Consider the following 20,393-nt stretch of genomic DNA (forward strand, 5'->3'; position numbering starts at 1 on the left):
TTCACATAGACTCAGGGAAGTGGCTTCATTGTGTGCGTGCGGTCTTGGTTTGTTTCCCCTCTTTGTGGTTAGTTTCTTTGGATTTTCTTTTTGGTCAAGTCCCTCCAACATTTATTTGTTTTTTTTCTATTCTAGTTATATAGAATATGATGAATCTTTGAAAACACATCTCCTCTTCTCCCTATTCTTTCTCCTCACTGCCCCCCCCCCTTCCTGTCTTCCTTAATCTTCCCCAGAAACATTTCTTCCGGAGTTGTGTTTTAGCCGCGGTGTTGTACATAATCACCCTAAGCCAAACGTTTTCGAGGAGTTAAGGTAGTCGGAGGAGCGTCATTAGCATAATTTCCCAGAGGCACACTGAGCTTAATTATCAACATGGCTGTGTGCAGACTCGAGCACAGCTCATCACATTAGGATGGAGTCCCTGCTGTTTCTGCCCACTCTCCACCAGGTCCCAGCTGACTACCTGAAGATTCATCTCTGGCACAGTTCAACTCCAGACAACTCCGAAACCTTTTCGTCTTCCACGCTACGATTCCTCATCTTGAGAATGCAGAGCGGTTGAAATAATGGAGCCAACTTGATGCACATTTAGATACCTAGCTCTGGAGACTCTGGACCAGCTGCTGTAGAGAATGCACACAGTGTTGTATGTTATTTATTGAGGATGAGTTTTTAAATATCTAGCAATTTGTTCTGCGTGCTCCCCTTAGGGATCCTGAGACATTACTCTTCTATTTCTTTATCTTGATTTGTTGTATCTGCTTTAAAGACTTTTCCCTTCAGTGTTTTGGATGTCTCTTTGCTTCATTATCTGTTTCTGGACCGGAGGTCAAGGAAAAAGTGATTTTTTTTTGTGAGAGAGAAAACCAGAAATTATCAATCCGCCCATCTCCATTTGCCTGCAGATAGAGGGGGTAATAGAAATACTCCCTGTATGCAGCCAGTGAAAAGGCAATTTCCGAGAGAAGCATCTCTGTTATGCACTGCCCTTTGTTATGCTTTCATTATAGGACACACTAACCCGTAAACACACACACAGCAATCTCTCAGATTTATTTGTTAAAGTGTCCTTGAGCAAGACATTCACTCCCAACTGTTGTACAAGCTGCTTTTTACGAGTACAATCGTGTATACATGTTTATATGCAAATTTCTATGCATAATTGTATGTGCCCATCTGTGTATACAACATGAGGGAGTATGTAGGTCACACTGTTTACAGCCCCAGGTTGTTACTGTAGACCAGCTCCTCATCTACATCAGCTTGTCTGATCACATCTGGGTTATTATTGTCTTCATGAGACCAGACAGAGATCAGCTCACCTGTTCCGTTCATGGAAAGTGCTTACGTATGGAAAACACACAGGACGATCAAGAACATGGGCGAAGGAATAGTAGTTCTGATGTATAGCTTTGGGCTTACATCTGTAATTAAGCAACATTTTTCTCGCATAATGTCTCCTGTCGGTGCGTTTCATCAATGACAAACATGGCCAGCAACACAAACAAATGTGTGCTGTGTAGGCAAATCAAGATTTATTAGCCTCATTTTGTTGTTGTTATGCCTTCGCCCAAAACTTTACCTGAGAGGAGGCAGGTGTTATCCTTGTCCAAGAAGAAAAATGTGGATTTTTTTTTCTTGTTCCTGCTGCTGGCTTGTGTGTTGGAGGTAATGTGACATCAAACAGGTCTGTGGTAATCTAAGGCCACAGTCTAATGTGCGTGCCATTTCATGTGTCTTTGAAGTAGCAGCAGATAATGTCCATGTCGTTTGGAGTGCAGCCAGATAAAAAAGTTTCTAAGCAGTGGGTGCAGGTGACAAAGAGGATACAAGTAACACCCAAAAGGCCTACTGTGGTTCTCTGCTTCTTCTTTAAATGCTTTCTGTATTTACACGTCTGACTGCTCTCATCCCGGTGGAGCTGCTTGGTCTCCACTTGACTGTCTGTGAGGCGTGTAGGTCAGAGCAGATAAGCAGGGCATTAGTCTCCTTGAATATATTCTGGTCCCCTCTCTCTGGCTGCAAGGCTGGACTCTTATTGTATAACCTGTCTTGTCTTATTTTTCACTGTCAGTCTCTCTCTTGCTGACTTCTCATTATAGAGTAAAGTGCCTGTCCTCTGCTGGAGAACACTTTGAGTCAGCTACTGTTAGTGAACTGAGCTACTGTTGAACTGTAAATCTTCCCCTGATTCCTACAAAGGTTGAACACTGTATTGTTTAGACAGTGAATCACCCTCGTCATTACAAAGCTACTGTACACAGTGTCATCTCTGCAGGCGTCTGACTGTCTGGGCTGGGGTGATAGTAATCAGTTCACTTAATATATATTTTATGTAACAGTTTGCCAGAGGGAGAAAACTGACAAATGACACAACAGCTAAGTAGAAATTATAGAGTAATGCATGTACAGTAGGCGAGGCGCCTATTTCCTGTTGTGTTTAATTCTTTCTTGCTAAAGGCGTTATGACAGTCATAGAAATCCCATATCTATACAATGTAAGTTAACTACTTTACAAAATTGGCCATAAACACAATGCCATGTATAACATTTAGCATGCAGGCATCACATGGAGGTTGATTTGATGGGTGGAGAAGACACCGTGGTTCAGATTCTACACACAAATGTAGAATCTGTACATGCTGGATGAAACTGTGTGTGAGCTGTTCTAATTTTGATGTTGTTTTTAGTACGTTTGTAGACAGACTAATCATGTATCTGCAGGTTTTAGTGTCTGCAGAACAAAATGTCCATATGAAGAGCGAAAAACAGGCTGGACACAAACAGTTGTAATGATATTACTCATTTTTGGCCGTTCATCTCCATAGACAGATTACTGCATGTGTAGTGTAGCTAACAATCGTCTCTAGATCAAACATTTCAACTCGAGGAAACAATCTGCTTAATGCTGTGTCGTGAATGCCAATCATCATTCGATTTCCTGACTTTCTGAAATGATTGATCTGACCTCCATTTGTTCTCTTCTCCTAATGCGGGGCAGATGGACAAAGCGTGCATGTTTACTTTTTTACAAATCTGCTTCATTATGTTGTTATGTTATTGCAAGTTACTCACCTTAAAATAGTTTTTTTTTCTTTTCTGGGGTAAGCCACTGAATTAGGGCCTACTAAGAAGCTTGTTGGACTGTCGACACTGCTACACATGAAAAAGGAATTCTTTACTGAAAGTCATTACACTAACCAATTGCTTCACCAGAATGAGAAGTTGGCCATTGTTTCCAGAGTGTGAACATAATCACCAGTGAGCCTGACTAAGGGAATGCATAGTCAAACCTTTTTCATCAGATTTTGACTATCTTCGACTGATCATCTAGTCTTTTTTGTTTTTGTACTCTTCCATATTGCAATTTGCACCATACGAGATAAAGTAGTTTAGTTTGGTTTATTTGTTTATTGTTTCATGGACAGTCCCCTTTAGTTAACTTTACAGTTAAAGGAGCAGCTTTAGCCTTTGCAGCTAATTTCCCGCTGTAGTCCCCGGCCGGTTGTAAGTAGGCAACCTAAAATGCATTCGTTAAAACTTAAAATACAATAAATTACACAACATTCATAATTACAGCATATCTAAGCAAAGGAAGAGAGACATACAACATGTGGCACACAATCGGAGCAAGCACAGACGGAGCAAAGACATCAAGCAGTTCATGCAATAAAGATAATACAGGGGAGACGAGGCAAAAGTATAATCACAGAGGCCACATTGAAAGCACATGAAACACAAAACATGGAGGCAGGCAGCAGCAATGACAACAACTATGTAATTAAACTTGGCCTATGGTCTTATAGACTTGGAAAAACCATTTATTCTGATAGGACTTGATACATTGTTTTTCTCACTTATTAAGTCAGCGTTAGGGTGACGTTATAACGATAATGCTCATGCCCTGTCACAATAAAAAATGCAAACACACTGAGCCCACATGTGAGACGTCAGTGTGTGTGTGTGTGGATTCAACCACCACAGCAGCCACAATCTACACATCTGTCAGACCACCGACAAGAAGCAGTGATTTTTACTGTCATCTGACTTACCATTTGAAGAGTTACTGTACTCTTCCCATCATAACATTTAACATAAACGGTCCCCATGATCCAAATCCAGTGAAAGATTTAATCCAAACACATTACATTCATAAAGTTCCACAGGTTGCAGTGTGGAAGGTCATGCAGTTATTGCATGCAACTGTGCTGATGACTGACGTTTCTTGTGGCCAATAAAATTCTGTACAAGTTGATATGCTGCTTGGGGTGATTCATGCACACACCTAGGACATTGATAAAAAGTATGATATATTTTCAGAATTGCATTAAAAGTATTCTTATAAGTTCACATTTATACAAAAATAGAAAATCAGTGTAAAATTAGACATTAAGGACCCAGAATGTTTGACTGTGGCAGTAATTTGAAGATTCGACTATATGGGGTCACCCCTAAATCACAGAGCATCTGAATAATGCTGTAGTTATGACACGTGAATAGTGTCGATTTCTTAATTCAGCAGAATTGAAATGTCAGTTTACAAATACATTCAACATTTTGCTACTTGGCAGGTCCGTTTAATATTTCTTCATAATTGTAATATAAAGCATAATGTAGTGGAGGTTTAGTTGTATAAACAGTAAGTGTTATTTGTAATAAAAAGGGAGCAGGTGGTAGAAATAAAAGTTGGGCCAAAGCAGAGCTCTTTGCATTGTAATGACAGGGTCCTTGAAGCTCATAGCACCGAATTCATTACCGGTAATATCTTGGCGAGAATGAAATGAAGGACTATTATATTAGATGCAAGCTGTATGAATGCCTCAGACTGTACCTTGGCTTTCTGACATTTCTGACAAGATTGAATTCTAGACTCACCGGATTTCTACGGCTGAACTCAGGCGTTCACATGGAAATATGACACATGAGCGATCCTATGATTTGTGTGTTTCTGTGTAATAAACTAAGCGAGTGATTTTCGTCTTGAGGTGTGTGATGAAATTGATTCAGTGTCACACTTGGATGCCAGGTTATCACACACCTTCCTGCCCCACAGACCCATCCAATTTCTTTCTCTCATCCTCACTGCTGTGAACCTGTTTCACCGTCTCCCGGAGTGGCTTTCCCATTTCTCACTGCACCACTGAGAGAGACATTTAAGGTTAATTTAGTTCATTTGGTTGACAAAAGCTGCAAAGTCTTTGTATGATGGCACAATGTTTTTGTCCTGGTTGTATTTATTTTTTCTCTTCTAATATACTCATGAATGAACACACAAACAAACCTTACCACAAAAAGAGAAAAGCGAGCACAGAAAGGTATTTGCTTTTCATTAGCGCACACAAAGGCCTCTGCAGCCTTGCAGCTACCTGTGAAAACAGGCCAAGCTAATGAACAATGAAATCTAGTGGTCTTGGAAGCTTCTGGCTGTTTTGCATGTTCAAATCAATATTTAACTTCCTCAAACAGAAATCTGTGTGTGTGCATTCAAACAAGTTGTCAGTACTAAGAAATTCAGCGTATCCTCCAAGGTTGAACAGAATGGAAGTTGTTAAACTGTGAATGTAATGTAACTGTAAAAACACAAATAAGTGAGTGAAATTCAAACTTCCATCAAAATTTTGCCATCTCTACTACAAATAAACAGTCGTAGTGATGGCCTCCTTAAGCACTGTATTGTAAGTTTGCATTGAAACTGGGACACATTAGTGCCCAGCTCACTTGAGGTCTCTCCATTATTCACTGTCTCATCATCTCTGAGCCATTATGAAAGCCTCATGTACTCAGCAGCACTCATCTGATCATGGCTGACACACACTCTCCAAACCTCCTCTATTCTATTCCTTTCTGTGGAGAGAGCACAGGCCGAGTTAAACTTTTAGTACTTATAGCTTTTTACTGTCTGGTGACTTTGAACCATTTATATGAAGACTGTAAGGGACAGGAAGGACATAATTGGAATTGGGATGGTGGGCTTAAAATTGTATTTTCATTTTGTAAGTCAGGTTTAGACCGATTATAAGAAGGCAAAATCAATTTAAATCCCAGAGAAAAGTTGCAGCAGCACAAACTTGCCTGTCTTGGTTACGTTCCAAAAAAACAATTAAAACATTTACATCACTGCCCAAGACTGTTTGAATGATTGGGTTTGAATCCTGCATCTCTGCTCTTCTTTGTGAATGAAGCTCAGCCCTGCCGTATGCCGCGCTGTATGCTGTCGGCCAAATCCACCACACAGACCGAAAGCCGACATAGTACAGTCTGGTGATGACAGGGTTAACGTCGATCAGTGTTAGATGTTGTGAGTGAATTTGTCCTCCACAAATCTTTTGTCTGAACTTGCCTTATTTAGTAAGACCCTCTCAGCTGTATTGTTATTGTCTTTGAACTCTGTCCTTGACCTAAAGCAGTGGTTCTCAACTGGTGGGTTGGGACCCAAAAGTGGGTCGCGGAGCCGTTTTCAGTGGCTCGCGAACGTGTGACTGGAAAAAAAAAGTGTCAAAAAGTCTATCAAGCCCTTTTAAAACTTGTTGGTTTTGTTCCTTCTCTTTGTTCCGTCACATGTTTCGTACCATCTGAGGTCCGAATTGCACTATTTTTCATTCAATAATTCTGATTGGTTGAAAGAATATGAGAAATTTGGGTCACGATTTTCATGAAGGAGTTGGTGGTGGGTCCTTAGGCTGGACCAGTTGAGAAACGCTGACCTAAAGAACTGCAATGCTGGATTGCTTCTCTTTAGCACACAAACAGAATACTGCCTCTTCTCTGACCCTTTCCCTTCCTTTGACTTTCATACAGGACTACATTTTCATGAGGTACTTGTGTCTATTCAAGTTGACAATAGATTTTCCTTAATGGTGACAAGACTTCAGTTTGAAACTCTAATATATATATATTCTTAAATGTATGTTGCTGTTCATAACAATACCACTACAGTTTTTGACTATTCTGCACTCTCCAATCTTTACCTGCTGACTGACTCTGGCAAACTCTGTAACAAGATATGATGCACAAAGACTCGCAACACTACAGCTCCCAAAGATATACGGTACTTATTTATTTGCAAATAATATGTTTATCTTTGGCAACCATAGTGTTTGTGCATCATATCTAGTTTTTTTTTTTTTTTTTCGACTAAGAACCTGAATAAGTGCGTGTGGATGCTGTTTTTTTCAAAGCTCTGTAACAATGCATTATGTAAAAACTCTTGATTTTGTAACAATCTGCTGCATTTTGTAATAATTGACATATTGCAGCAAGTATTACAAAATGCGGGAGTTGCACTTTTTATTTTACAAACATGTTATTATGGTGCATTATGTTATAACTGACCAGAAAGGATGTCTTCATTCATAAAATCCATATAACTTCTTAACATTCTTGTTATGCTTTCTAGCATGAATCATAGCCTCCGATCACTTTAAAAAGATGCTTTTACTTTACCATATTAGCATAGCTTCACAGATACTCGAGGGTTCATAGAGACGTAGAGAAACTGCACAGCACTGCGTTATAGAGGCAGATCATTACAAAATGCAAGAGTTAAGTGAAAATGTATAACATTTTGTCGGGTTATTACATAACGTGTTGTTCAAAGCTGGCGCCTTTGTGTGATGATATATGATGTCAACAACATAAAGGCATTCAGATGGCCTTCACTTAAGTGGGGAACTACATACACACTGCTCTACTGGCTGCACTGGTAATGGACACAGATAGGCTCCATTCTTTCCTGCATGGCATCATAGTGTAATGTCAGCCTCTTTCATCACACTGCCCATTCCTCACAGGATTAGACCACCGGGCCATGTAAGACCCTGTCCAAATTAAGCTTGTCTACCATGCAAGCAAAAAAAAAAACTAGAATGCTGTTTCCATACTTTCATTAAATAGAGCTCGTTGTTCTGTATAGTGCAACTTGTAAAAAAAGAATGCAATACATGCAGTCAAGCTTAATGTTATTAGGAAGAGTACGAGTAAGAGTACTCCAGATGAAGCAGTGCAGTCCTTTGCTTTGCGAGTCTTGTAGATGACTATAGTTTAAAGCAGAGATTATTAGAGCTATGGAGGTCTGATGGGTTCACTTCTCTCAAACTTTAAACCGCTGACTTTGGTTGCTTTGTTGCCTCTGTCTATTTGTCTGTCTCTCTTTATCTAGTGTTCTCCCTTCTTGTCTTTTTTCATGGCACATGGCTGTTCACCAATGAGTCGGGTTCCGCTCGAGATTTCTACCTGTTATCTTTGACCCAGTTGCCAAGTGCTTACACAAAGTGGATCAAATCTTTGGTCTCTCTCCATAACATTAAAAAACAGAACAGACTCCTTTTTGGTTGACTGGTTCTGATTTTATCACATCATTTCAGGACATTCATCAGACTTTACACAGCTCCCTCTGGAGCCACAAAGAGTTTTTTTTTTACAACTTGTCTTTACATGTGTAGTGGTGGTACTTTCCAATACTTACAAACATCATTGATGTGACAACTATGCAGAGTTCTTCTTGCACTCCGGATTGGTTTCCCCTCTCTCTGACCTCAAGCACCGAATTCTTCCATTTTTCAATCACCTCCAAAGTGAGTTTGAGATTTTACAGTTTTGGACAGTTCTTCTCTCATTAAAGGCTTACAAAGATCCACTCACCGCAGGCGGCAGCTTATCTGATCCAGACAGCCGCCCAGCAGACCCTTCTGGTCTGATAAAATAAAATCCCAGCTCTCACCTCTCTGCACACCTGACACTTGTTAGAGACTTGCTGGATTTCACTCAAGTATTGATTATTTGGGCTCGGTGTGGTATTGTGCATCATTTATCCTTTGTAGTATCGTGTCCAGGTTTGCTTCAAATACCATCATTTCAGAGGAGGTGGGAACTTGCCTCGGGTTGTGAGTCTGTGTCTTTGTGTTTCTTCCACAAAAGCCAATGATAGTTTGATAAAGAAGGTCATTAAAGTGTCATTAGGCAGTGAGTTCTAAGGCGTCGGGCACCTGCAGATAAAAATGTGGCCACCGAAAGCTGGATACTTGCACAGGGCTGAAAGGCAGACCCTAAATGAACTCCTTAGAGAGACTGCACTGCAAGCTAGACAACCCTCACACTCAGAAGAGATACACCTTCTTCACCCATTCAGAACTCTTTCTTTGTGTTTCTCCCCCATCATTCTGCTTTTATCCTCCTAACAGTCAATCCCAAAATCCCCAGAGTACAACTAACATCAGTAAAAGCTTCCTACCTCCTCATCCATGCTCCACTGACACAATCCTTCACAGCCCACACAAACCATCGATTTGATACTCATACAGCTATTGCGTTGTAGCTCTCATACAAGCGCCTTTTGTTTTCTCGCTGACCATGAGGCTGCTACCCTTGAAAGCAGGAAACCAGACATCTCCTGAAATCAATAAAGCGTAATAAAAGATATGTTTGTTGTGTTTTTTCTCACTAGGACAAGTTCAAGCTATCCCAGTAACCCTAGCTCTCCAAAGCTAAAACAAGTATGACACCTGGCATTGTAATGGAAATCTAGCAGGCACTCAGAATGACTAAGAGCAGCAATGATAGCCTGTAGCGCAGTCGATAACTGCTTGGCAGCACGGGCTGGGAAACCTGACTCAATGTGTAAAAGTGAGCCACTCACTCTTGCTGCATGGGAGCTGAAGATAGCGCCTAAGAAAGCTGATCACAGCAAGTGCAGGGAGAGGGTTCTTTTACCAAACAACAAGTATGAGGAGTGCACATGGATTAAAGAGGCATTAATCATTTCTATAAGAAGTATCTGTCAATTAAAAGTTTGAGCTTTTGTTGTTCAATATATAAGAGCTCTGTTCTGCCATTGTTCAACTTACTAATAACTAGGTCGTGATTTATTTTGAAGAGTAAAGCAAGACAACAAGTCCTCATTCTCTTTGAGAAGGGATGTACTTCAGCATCGATAAACTGTCAGAATTACACACTTGAATCACAATAAAGCTGCTTTGTGCAAACCTCTACTGCCATCAAGTGGCTGTTAGTAAGCACATCAACAAGTCTCACCATGGGGACAATTAAGGATTGGATCAATCCAGGAGTAATCAACCTGTAGACAAGAAATCCAAACAGTTTTCTCTGGGATTATTGCTCTTGTAAGAAGTACTTCAAAATAAAACAAATACAGTGAGATGTGTGAATCATTCAGTTTAACAAGAATCGCTGTCTTTTCAATGCAGGGAGAATGACACTTTATAATCTGTTAGCTTCCATCGAACGTGTTTGTGAGCAATATCTCCAACTGGCTAAATGTAACAAAAACCTACTTGTATGTTCATTAGAGAGCAAGAAACCTTTTCAAATATATATATTTTTAATTGTTTTTCTATGAGAATAAACATGTGATGTAATATGTTTAAATACATGTATTTTTTTGTGCTAAATCTTCCCCCCAACAGTCTTTATTTATAGGATGTTCTCTGTCTGACCACTTTCTTTGTCTTTCTCCTCTTGCAGTGTTCATCATGGCCGCCGGACTGCTGGTCTACCCCTTCGGCCTCAACTCGTCACTTGTCAGGTCATTCTGCGGGGACTCAGACATCTACTACGCTGGAGAATGCCAGATCGGCTGGGGCTACATGCTGGCTATTGTTGGGGTCATGCTCACCGTCTTCTTGCCCTTTTTTGCCAAATATGCACCGAAGGAGCAGCTGTCCCCCACCCCTCTGCCCACGCTATTATAGTGCAGGGACATCAATTAGTTTCCGTCCTGATAACTCTCTCTGACCTGGGCTTGATGTCATGGAGAGATGCCTGTATTCTATTTTTAAGGTGATGCTCATTTGGAAGCCTCGCTCAGTAACAAAAAATACAGTCAAAATGCATCTGTTATGGAATTAATTCAAAATAAGTTGATTTAAATGGAATGTTTTATGTCAACATACTGTGTGGTTATGATTTTTAAACCCCTAATCTGTCATGAGATTTCTGATGTTCTACTTGTTTTGTTTCTCCATGTAAGCTCTGGAGATAATGTGTTCAAAAAATTGTGATCTGATTTTATTTTATTTGAAAAATGACCACACATTTAAGCAAAACAAAGTTTCCTTCTTTACTTTGGTGGATTACAAGTCAATATGTAAAACATTCCAAAACAGACTGTAAGTTGGCTGCCGAAGACAGTGGGAGCATGAGACAATGCAGCAATATATGACCTGTCAATCAAAAGAGGTTTTGAGGAACATTTGGACTCAATGGAAGAACTGCTTTGAATGGCTTAACATTGAGTAGAGTTGACTTGAGTTGCATCGTACTGAAGCCTTTGGATTATACATATGGTCTGGATTTGTTACATCTGACTTTTCAGAATAAAACACAGGAAAGAGAAAAATGTTTGGTGCTTTGAAGGATATTTTGTTTGTCAGACTTTTTTGCCATGCAGTCTTGTGACCCGGCGGTGAACCAGTGGGAGTCATGAAGATGTTTAAGCTTTCAAAGATGTTGCATTTAGTAACTCTCACCAAGAAATGACACCGTGTTTGACAAAACGTTTGAAAAAAAAAAAAAAACGAATGGAAATCTCTTCCAGTAACAGTGAAGTGTCTCATAATAATAAGTTGTGGTTTCACTGCAGTGTTGTCAAAATGTTATGTTGGGATTCTTCATCCTTTTGTCAACCTTTTCCCTAGAACTACATGTGAAATTGTGTAACTGGCTCGTTGAAACAAAAGCAATTTATTTCTGTCTCCAACACAAATACTAAACATGAATATAATTCAGGAAAAAAAAAGGATTGCAAAAGGCAGGGAGGCGTATGAATTGTGTCAAAAAAGTGCATGTTAAGATGGGCTTTGTTAATGGTAGAACAATTGATCTAGATTTTAAATGTGATCTGACCAACTTGTGCCTTTTAACATAACCAAGACAAGTGTTCAATACAATAATCAGGTTGTCATCTCTTTCTGTTTGAAAACTGTGGATCCTGTTGTGTGCTGTGTTCTTTTTCTACTACATATTTTCCTCTCAGAGGTGAAGTGTTACTTGATGCAGTATGATCTCATTAAATTGAGCAAATGTTCTGGGGGATAAAAAAGATGATGTCTTCTAATCCTTGGAGGTAATAACAGAGAGAAGAAAAAAAAAGAAAAATCAGTGTACTTGTGTTCAATTATGACCGGAGACATTTTTGCCAATTACGCAGGAGAAGTAAGTTGAATTGCTATAATAAAAGGTTGTGACATGCAGCTAACGGATTCATTCTTGGAACCCTTGTCTTATATGATTTATAAATTGAGTGGAGGAGGAAGAAGCTGTGCTAATTGAACTTTCCTCTTGGTTATCTGTGCAGAGCCGACACATTATTAACATTATGTGTGAAATGTGGCTGAAAATAATTAACTCGTTGACTAAGCTAATGTGTTGCTGTGTTTTTTTCATCAACCCACCTCTCCTTTTAAGCGCTGGCACCATTCCTGTCATGTTCCAAGGACAAAATGTTTCCACTTACTGTCCCTGTACACTGCCAATTTCATTGAGCTCGACTCCCTTTTTTAGTGGGTGTTTATGTGAGTATTAGTGCTAAATAATGGGTTGGTATTTGCTGATGGTTAAACTTTAATATTTCCCAAATTCTGTTCCCATATTGACATTTCCTGACATAAAAAAGAACTGTGATTATGTTGCCATATCTGAAAGGTCAGGAGAGAATTGTTGGTATTGTATTGGACCTCATACTGTGCTTGACTTTGGGAATGACTGGTGTGACTGCACTGGACTTCTTCCTTTCTTTGTTGAACTTTTCTGTGTAAAGTCAAAGCACTGGTGAAATTTTTTTTAAAATGTGGACTAGCGTTATTGTTTATTCCCCATTGTGATGTTTGACTGTAAATAAACTAACTGTTCTTGATCTCACGTTATTCTTAACTGCCCCGTTTTTCAAAGATATATTTTGAGATATGACCTCATCGTGTTTGCTTTACATGAATTAACCTCCAAACAATGTTTGCTGTTCTGTGAATTTTCTTTGTAATAAAACATTCCAGTTGAACAAAAAAGAGGCTTGACTATGACTTCAAGTTTGAATGAAACAACGGTTTATGTTTGTGTTTAAAAAAAAATTACAAATATCAGAACATGCAAGTGAACTTGTCATTTAGATGAACAACAGAATCATTGCAACTCTTTGAAAGTTAAATAATACCTAAAACATGCTTTTTAAGACAACTAGTATTTCTCACCATAACAAGAGTTATCGATTATTGATGTTAGAAATCTATTTAATGTGTCCCTCATTTCCCCTCTTCAAATACTACTCGACTTTGCTAAGATTCCTGCCGATGGTCAGACTTCACTCAGTGATTTGACCAGTGCCCTCATTTCTGCATCGCAGGCTTTGACGGCCTCCTGAGCGTTTCTCACCTCTGAGGGGAGGCCGGGTCTGATGGACACACAATTCAGGACATCTCTGCTGCGGTCATAGTTTCCCACGCAGCGATGAACTTGACCCCGGATGAGACGGGGGAGCTCCTGCTCCTGTTGGACAAAAAGCAGAAATTAAATGAAAGTGAGGGCAGGCAACTTTGGAGGAACCAGCTAGAGTAACATCCATATTGAAAGTGTCTGATTGGGAAATTTAAATTAAAGTGCATTGCCTCGCTTTTGATGCAGGAGAGTGTTGGGTGGAGGAGTAAAGCCAATTGTTATAATCAGGTAACTTATCAAACTTTTTTCACCTTTTAGCTCCTTTAAGACTCAGCTTAAGTGCAATAAGTGTATGGTCGGCGTTTAGAAGGTAAAATAGACAGAAAGACAGGTAAAGCCAGAATGATTTTTTTTTTTGTGTTTGCAACAGCCACAAATACTTTTTTGTTAGATATTTAGATTTATTGTCTGCTTTTAGGATGTGATGAGAACTTAAAAGTATTTTTAAAATAATTTGCGAATGGTTTTTCAAATTAGATCCACATTTCTGTTTCATATTTTGCCCAAACTCTACATTTTTCCAAAATCCCAGTGGCCAGCCCTCAGCCCATATTAAGGGCTCAAGGTGTTGCGTAGCACGGACAACTGCAAACTGGATGTTAAAGAAACGGGTTGTTAAGCAGGAGTAAGAGTGATACGTGTCATTATTAACCCCACCACAGGAAAACTGAGGAATAGAGTGGAAAGGGAGAAAAGTCCTGTTTTCATAGACAGATTCTAATTCACTCAATTCATTCATTTTGAGTAAATTCATTCATTCAGCAATTTTAAGTTTGATAACATGCAAAGCCCTCAAGGCAAATGATAAGGATGATGGTAGCACAGCCATGCATACATCTTAACAGGTTTACTTGAATAATAAAGTTTACTTTTACAGTTAATATAGGATAGATATTCCACTTCCTCTTAAGAGCTCATGAGGATAAATTCATTCATTTTACTTCGTCATAGAAGGCTGTTTTACTCAACTCACATTTTCATAGAAAACACACTGCACGACCTGCTTCATGTCTCTCATTAGGAAGTTCTTGGCTCCGTGGCGACCCAGTGTGACTGCAGAGTCCAGAGTAGCTGAGGGAGCAGAACAGTCTATCAGTTTGATAATGTCCATAATTACTTGACAGTACTGACAAGTGACAACAGCAACTAGTGAACTGACCAAATATTTCAAACAAGTATGGGACTTTGTCTTTAAACTGGCTCCAGTGTCTCATGCCATCAATAACTGCTGTCACGATTCTCAGTGAGTTCTCAACAGCTGGTTTCACTGTAAATGTACCCTGTTGAGTACAAATGCAAAGGTTAAAAACAATAATAATACATTTAATGTCAAATGTGAAATCTTTAGAAATCATAAAAAGCTTCTTAAAGGGGTCATATTATGCTTTTTCTGGTTTTATATGCTCTTTAGTTTGTTTTCCATGTGTCCTGTGCATGTTTAGGCACATCTATGTTCAAAAATTCAAAGTCCGTGGAAACGCGGCTTCTCCCAAACCTCCTCTTCCGGTTCTAGCCCCCCTCGAAAAAAAATTGCCAGTGTGACGTCTTGTCAGTGTGATATCACTGATCTAAGCCCATTGGCTCGTTGTGGCAAGCTCAGCAGCTCATGTTGCACGCCCGTTAACTTCTGCAGCACGCTCACGATATGCGTAGCCTGCGTTAGCACAGTAATGCTAAGGTGCTAATGTTAATGCTCCCCTCGAGCCAAAGTGGCTGCATTCCCAATATGGTAAAAGGGGCGTGACATTTCCGAGAACTGTGCTGAGCGACTGACCAATTACGGCAGAGCCGACAGGCTGACCAATCAGATCAGACTTGGCACACGTGGGGACTCTGAACGTGGGCACTTCAGAGCCTTAGAGAGAGTCAGAAGCGAGCCGGTTCATGGAGCAGCAGTTCATGAAAACAGGCACTTTTTTCAAAGTTTAGCTATTGTGAACATACTTTAGTAGGTACATAGATTAAATATACGAACCCCAAAAAGGGCATAATATGACCTCTTTAATATCAACCTTAGTCTGATTTTGTAGAACAATCTTGGGTTGACTTGTGCTCCTCTTTCCATCAAAAGGGGGACATTGTGGGCCAAAGCTGTTGGTAAACTTCCAGGAATTTTTAGGTTGCAGGTCATGAGCAGGGGGCATGCTGGGTAAAGGGGTTGGAGCAGGGGAGGGTCTGGACTGCTGGGAATACTGATGTGTGGGATTGGGCAGTCGGTAAGATGACTGCTGACTCCTTTGAGAAAACGCAATATGAGGTGATGGCTTGCTTTGTCCACTCTCATTGATGTGGGGGTCCTGAAACTGGCTGTTTATGGACTTAGCACTGGGGCTGGAAGGCTGTCGTCTAACGGGGTTGCTGGGCTGTCCCATCTTTGAGCTGAAAATGAAAAAAACACCAACAAAAACAAAACAAATTCTTCCATGTTGAGATCTAAAATTGTAAAACAGCACTCACTAAAGAACTAGTTACTGGTACATGTCACATTGACTTACATTGAAATAAAAAAAAATTGAATTTATTATATATAGAGAGATATTTCAGCGCTAGCCAGGAACAATCTCTATAATATTGTGAAAATAAGACAACTTTAAACTTCCAACTTATTACTTAAACAATACAAAGTTTGACAGAACAATCTAATTCAAATAGCTGTAAGGTAATACAGAGTTTATCATTTTTCTTTAGCATTTGCATTGTTCATTAACTTGCATTTGAATTTAGACAAATAAGTCAAACCACTGTCAAGTCTTTATATCTGTCAAATAGACAATGAAATATACCTTGTGCCTCCACCTTTGTATGGGTGTGAAATAGGTGCATAGCTTCTCAAAGTAGGGGCAGGTCCAGGAGCAGGTCTGTTACCCCCATATTGCTGGGGAGGTGTAGATTGTGGGATACCCTGTCTGTTCCACTGAAGCCTTTGTGGAGTACTGGAGGACGGACCTGGGGTCTGGTAAGACCCATAGGTGCCTGAGGCTGAGGATAATAATATTATCAGAGTAAAACCTTGTTATAGCCTCTATTATACCTTATATTTTTGTGGAAAGTTGTCTAAATTGTGTGATTCAGCAAGGGATGGTGGTTTTAAAAAGCAAAACATACACCTCTTGTGTTTTAACTTGGTAATTTCTTATCTTACTTACTTTGTCTATTTATGTTTCGTATTTATAGTTAATTTTTATTTTTATTAATATTATAGTTTTGGGTTTTTTGATCCTTTAACCACTTGTTTTTATTTATTTTACTGCGCTTACCTTCTCATTGCTTTTTATTTGCTTTTATCTCTTAGTTTCTTACATCTTTTTAAATCTTTGGTCCTCTTGGTCTCAGCTCGTGTTGTTGGGTTCTTGTGTTCCTGGGTTCTTATGATGGGTCTTATGATGGTTCTTATGATGGTTCTTATGATGGGTCTTATGATGGTTCTTATGATGGTTGGGTTATATATGTCTGTTTGTGTATCGTGCACTTTGGGTTCTTTTCTGTTGAATTGTATTTAATTATTTTTGGTATTTTGCAGCTGTTATATTCTTACTGTTGTTAATGTTTTTCTGTGTTTGGTTTAGTTTGCTTTGTTCTTGCTGTTTGTCAAAGCACTTTGTAAACCTGTGTTTTTAAAAGGTGCTATATAAATAAAGTTATTATTATTATTATTATTATACATTAACCTGTAACGAATAAGTCACACTGTCAATATACACAACCTGACAATAACAAATTAATATATCTTGCTAGTGCAACAACATTGGTATTTTGCCTTGTATGTACTGCCACCTAGAGGACGAAGCATATAAACTAGATTAACCTTACTGAATTACCTGAACTGTTGTGAGACGAGGCTGAGCTCGTACTTGTCATGAATTCACAGTGAGAAAAGAATTCATTCTCAGATGGAGCAGATGTCAAAGGGACTCTGTTTCTTTTCTTCTGGTTGAAAAGTGGTACAGGCAGGCAGCCTAACAGAGACAAGAGAGGTAAAGTATAAACACATCACAGAACAAAAACACTCCTTGAGGATGAGTTACATTGCAGAATTAACTTCAATATTCAAACTTAAATTATGTAATAAAAACGAAAGAATAAAAACATTTATACAAACCTGCTGTTGGCCTTTGTGTCTGGTTTTCCTGTCTTCTCATAATGGTGACACCTTACAGTCTATGAGTTACACACGTCGAGCTAAGTGAAGAAACAGCTGATTAATTATACATACCATCATAACTGTGGCCTATTCATGGTCACTTGTTTGGATAAGGAACATATTAGAAAAAAAGGGTAGGCCTAAGTTAACTTGTAAAGAAGACTTGGTGTGTGAAGCCAGTTTAATTTGCGTTAGCTAAAAGAAAGATTTAATTACCTTAAAAAGCTAATTTGGCGCGTCGTCGAGTTTGGTACCCTGAAGTTTATAAGTACAGCTACACAAACGGGTTGAAGATAGTTTTCTGTAAACATACACAGAGCGCACACATTGTACTATTATATCACATGTTTTGTTGGAGAAAGTGTAAAAAGTCTCACATACTGTAACGTACACGTCTTTGGTCTTTTCCAGTTCAGCACCTTGGAAAGCGTCTCGCGCCAACACTCGCTTGATGACGTTCGTTGCCTTCAAAGACTCCTGACAAGCTCGGAGGTTAGAGAACATTTTAGGTTTACAAATATATATATATATATATATATATAGGTAGTCTGCTGCCTTTTTTTTTATTATTTTATTTTTTTTACATTTCCACTTATTGTTGGATAGTTGAAAAATGTTATTACGATTAGCAACTCAGGTTATACTTGGCCAAAAAGCAAAATCAAAAACATTGTTATGTCATTATATTAAACTTTATCTATTTTGGAAATACGAACTTTATCCTGTTTAACAATAGGACTGGCTATGAGTTTGCCTGAAAAGTTCACCATCCCTGCCCTCGATTAAATTAGGCTATTTGTGGTTAATCAGTCCTGAGAATAAACAGTAACCAACAATTTTGATCCTTTCTTGCAAAAGGGGGAACAGCCTACCAACATGAAGTCACGGATACTTCATTTATTTATTTGCCTAATTTGTCAGTGGAATAATGTGTCAATTGTGTGTAAGGCTATACAGTGTATGGTCTGGATACATCTGTTAGTCCCTCTCACTCATCTCAAATAGTACCCTTCTGGCTACAGCAAAAAGATAGTTCCCATTGAGGATAACTAAAATCTGTAAAAGAGGACGATATATTTATCTAATCTGTAACAGCCTAATTTGGCTGCCACGCTCTTTCCAAATGTGTAACCATGTGTCTACTTTGGTGAGTTTCAAGAGATGGACAGAAGCAAACAAAAATGGGGACAGCTATTTAGAGAGTCTATAAGAAAGGACCAGAGCAGAGTGGTACAGATGTTAGATCTGTAGCTTTGCTTTGCACACACCCTAAGGCTAATCTCAGCCTCAGTGCATCTGTGAGATATCCTTGCTGAGACTCTGAAGGAAACTCTTTGATCTAGAGAAGCATGGTGTCTCTGTCTTGTGTTAACGTGGACTGTGAATCCATGGCAACAGCAGTATGAATGGTCTATTGAGGATGGCCTCCACTGCACGCCCTTGCCTGTAAGAAACTGCTGTCTTTATAGACAAACAATTACAGTTGATAAGATTGTTTGGATAAGATTCTAGGTGAGAATCAAAACTCAACATGTCTGCTCCCCATACTAAACTCTTAACCAGTTTTGTATTTGGTTTGGAGTCATAAAACCAATTATTTGGTCAGAGAATTCTGACTGTCTTGGAGCCATTAATAATTTGAATTAAACAATAATTTACACAGGAACTGCTCAGATGTGTAGCTTCCTGATGTTTGAAAAGTTGTAATGAGGATGCTTTGTTCCTCTTATGTCACTAAAAATGTCTAAGGGGGCAATCATTTCACTTTCATTCGCCTACCTTTCATTGGAAATGTGGAATAGCCTAAATCATGCAACCTTAATCCTCGATTGTGAATGAAAAACAAAGTAATTTCTTCCATGGTTGCAGATTATGAGTTTTTCTCCCTGCAACGCTCAACATTGACAGCTATTTGCCTGGTGACAGGTGCAAATTGTATTCTCTGGTCCCCTCAAAGTACAATTTACAAAACAATAAAATGTGCATTAAAAGAGAAATTTGGAATTCAGTAGCTCAAGCAGTCTAGCTAAAAACATCGACATCTTATGTGTAGTGGCGATATAGCCTATAAATAACAAAAATTCCAAACAAATTATAAACTTAAGACAAACTCATAATAAAGCCACTGAGGCACCTTGAGGGCGAATCTTACTTAGGATATTTTAATAAGTCCATTGTCCAGGTGATGATTGAAGGTTTAACGGTGGTTTATTTTATCCAGAGACATCAAGCAGGCAACAAACAACAAAAAAAGCTGCTGTCTCGCTTGCCCTGTCATCCTGCCATTGCGTCCTGGCTTCCTGGTAAAAAAAAAAAACATTAACCCATTAGGTGCCTACCTGAGTCTCACCTGGCTACCTGGCTATATAGACACACCCATGTACAGACTCCACCCTTATGCCCCAAGTAGCAAAATAAACAAATGGAAATAACTCATATGAATGTAAACAATAATTATAAAAATCCCCCGAACATAATCTAATATTAAAAAGTATCCCCAAAATAAGAATATAGACTTTCACTTAATTTAGGAACAGTGAATAGCTGCAACACTATATACTCTGCCACCAAGTCTTTCATTTTAGGTGTAAAAAACATTTAAGGACACCAGTTTAACTTGATAATTATCTTCTTTACTAAACTGTGCATGTCCCCACATGGTGTACTGTAAATGTGGCTCAATAAAACATAATATATAGGGTCAACATTTCCCTGTAATCGAAAGGGATACATTTACAAACAGTACGTAAAATCCACCACATGTTTCTAGTAGTTACTTTATTAAATAATGTTATACAATGAATTC

At 39.0% G+C, this 20,393-nt stretch overlaps 2 protein-coding genes across 2 annotated transcripts in view; one reads left to right on the forward strand and one right to left on the reverse strand.

Annotated features, from left to right (window-relative positions):
- LOC109991023 (LHFPL tetraspan subfamily member 7 protein) overlaps positions 1 to 13,019 on the forward strand; it is a 119,702-nt gene extending 106,683 nt beyond the window's left edge. Inside the window, exon 3 of the mRNA XM_020643314.3 lies at positions 10,483 to 13,019. Within this exon, the coding sequence (XP_020498970.1) occupies positions 10,483 to 10,709 (227 nt within the window). The 3' untranslated portion in view covers positions 10,710 to 13,019. The remainder of the gene's footprint in view (positions 1 to 10,482) is intronic.
- A 105-nt stretch (positions 13,020 to 13,124) lies between these two features.
- Positions 13,125 to 17,979, reverse strand: LOC109991018 (spermatogenesis-associated protein 22). The gene is made up of 8 exons (XM_065963181.1): positions 17,804 to 17,979; positions 17,546 to 17,625; positions 17,265 to 17,402; positions 16,230 to 16,425; positions 15,459 to 15,825; positions 14,606 to 14,726; positions 14,420 to 14,517; positions 13,125 to 13,497 (listed from the first exon to the last, which is right to left on the reverse strand). The coding sequence occupies exons 2-8, from the start codon at positions 17,583 to 17,585 to the stop codon at positions 13,306 to 13,308; spliced, it is 1,152 nt and encodes a 383-aa protein (XP_065819253.1). The 5' UTR covers positions 17,586 to 17,625; positions 17,804 to 17,979; the 3' UTR covers positions 13,125 to 13,305.
- Positions 17,980 to 20,393: the final 2,414 nt, after the last annotated feature.

The sequence above is a fragment of the Labrus bergylta genome, chromosome 14 (genome assembly GCF_963930695.1).
Source record: "Labrus bergylta chromosome 14, fLabBer1.1, whole genome shotgun sequence".
In the NCBI taxonomy this organism is placed as follows: domain Eukaryota; kingdom Metazoa; phylum Chordata; class Actinopteri; order Labriformes; family Labridae; genus Labrus; species Labrus bergylta.

What these genes read in the sequence shown, in the direction of transcription:
- LOC109991018 (XM_065963181.1), bottom strand. Translation starts at nt 17,585, where the DNA reads ATGAGAAGACAGGAAAACCAGACACAAAGGCCAACAGCAG. An exon ending in TTCTACAAAATCAGACTAAG is followed by an intron (nt 14,727 to 15,458) that starts GTTGATATTAAA and finishes TGTACTCAACAG; the next exon opens with GGTACATTTACAGTGAAACC. An exon ending in AGTGTGTTTTCTATGAAAAT is followed by an intron (nt 13,498 to 14,419) that starts GTGAGTTGAGTA and finishes TTTGTCCAACAG; the next exon opens with GAGCAGGAGCTCCCCCGTCT.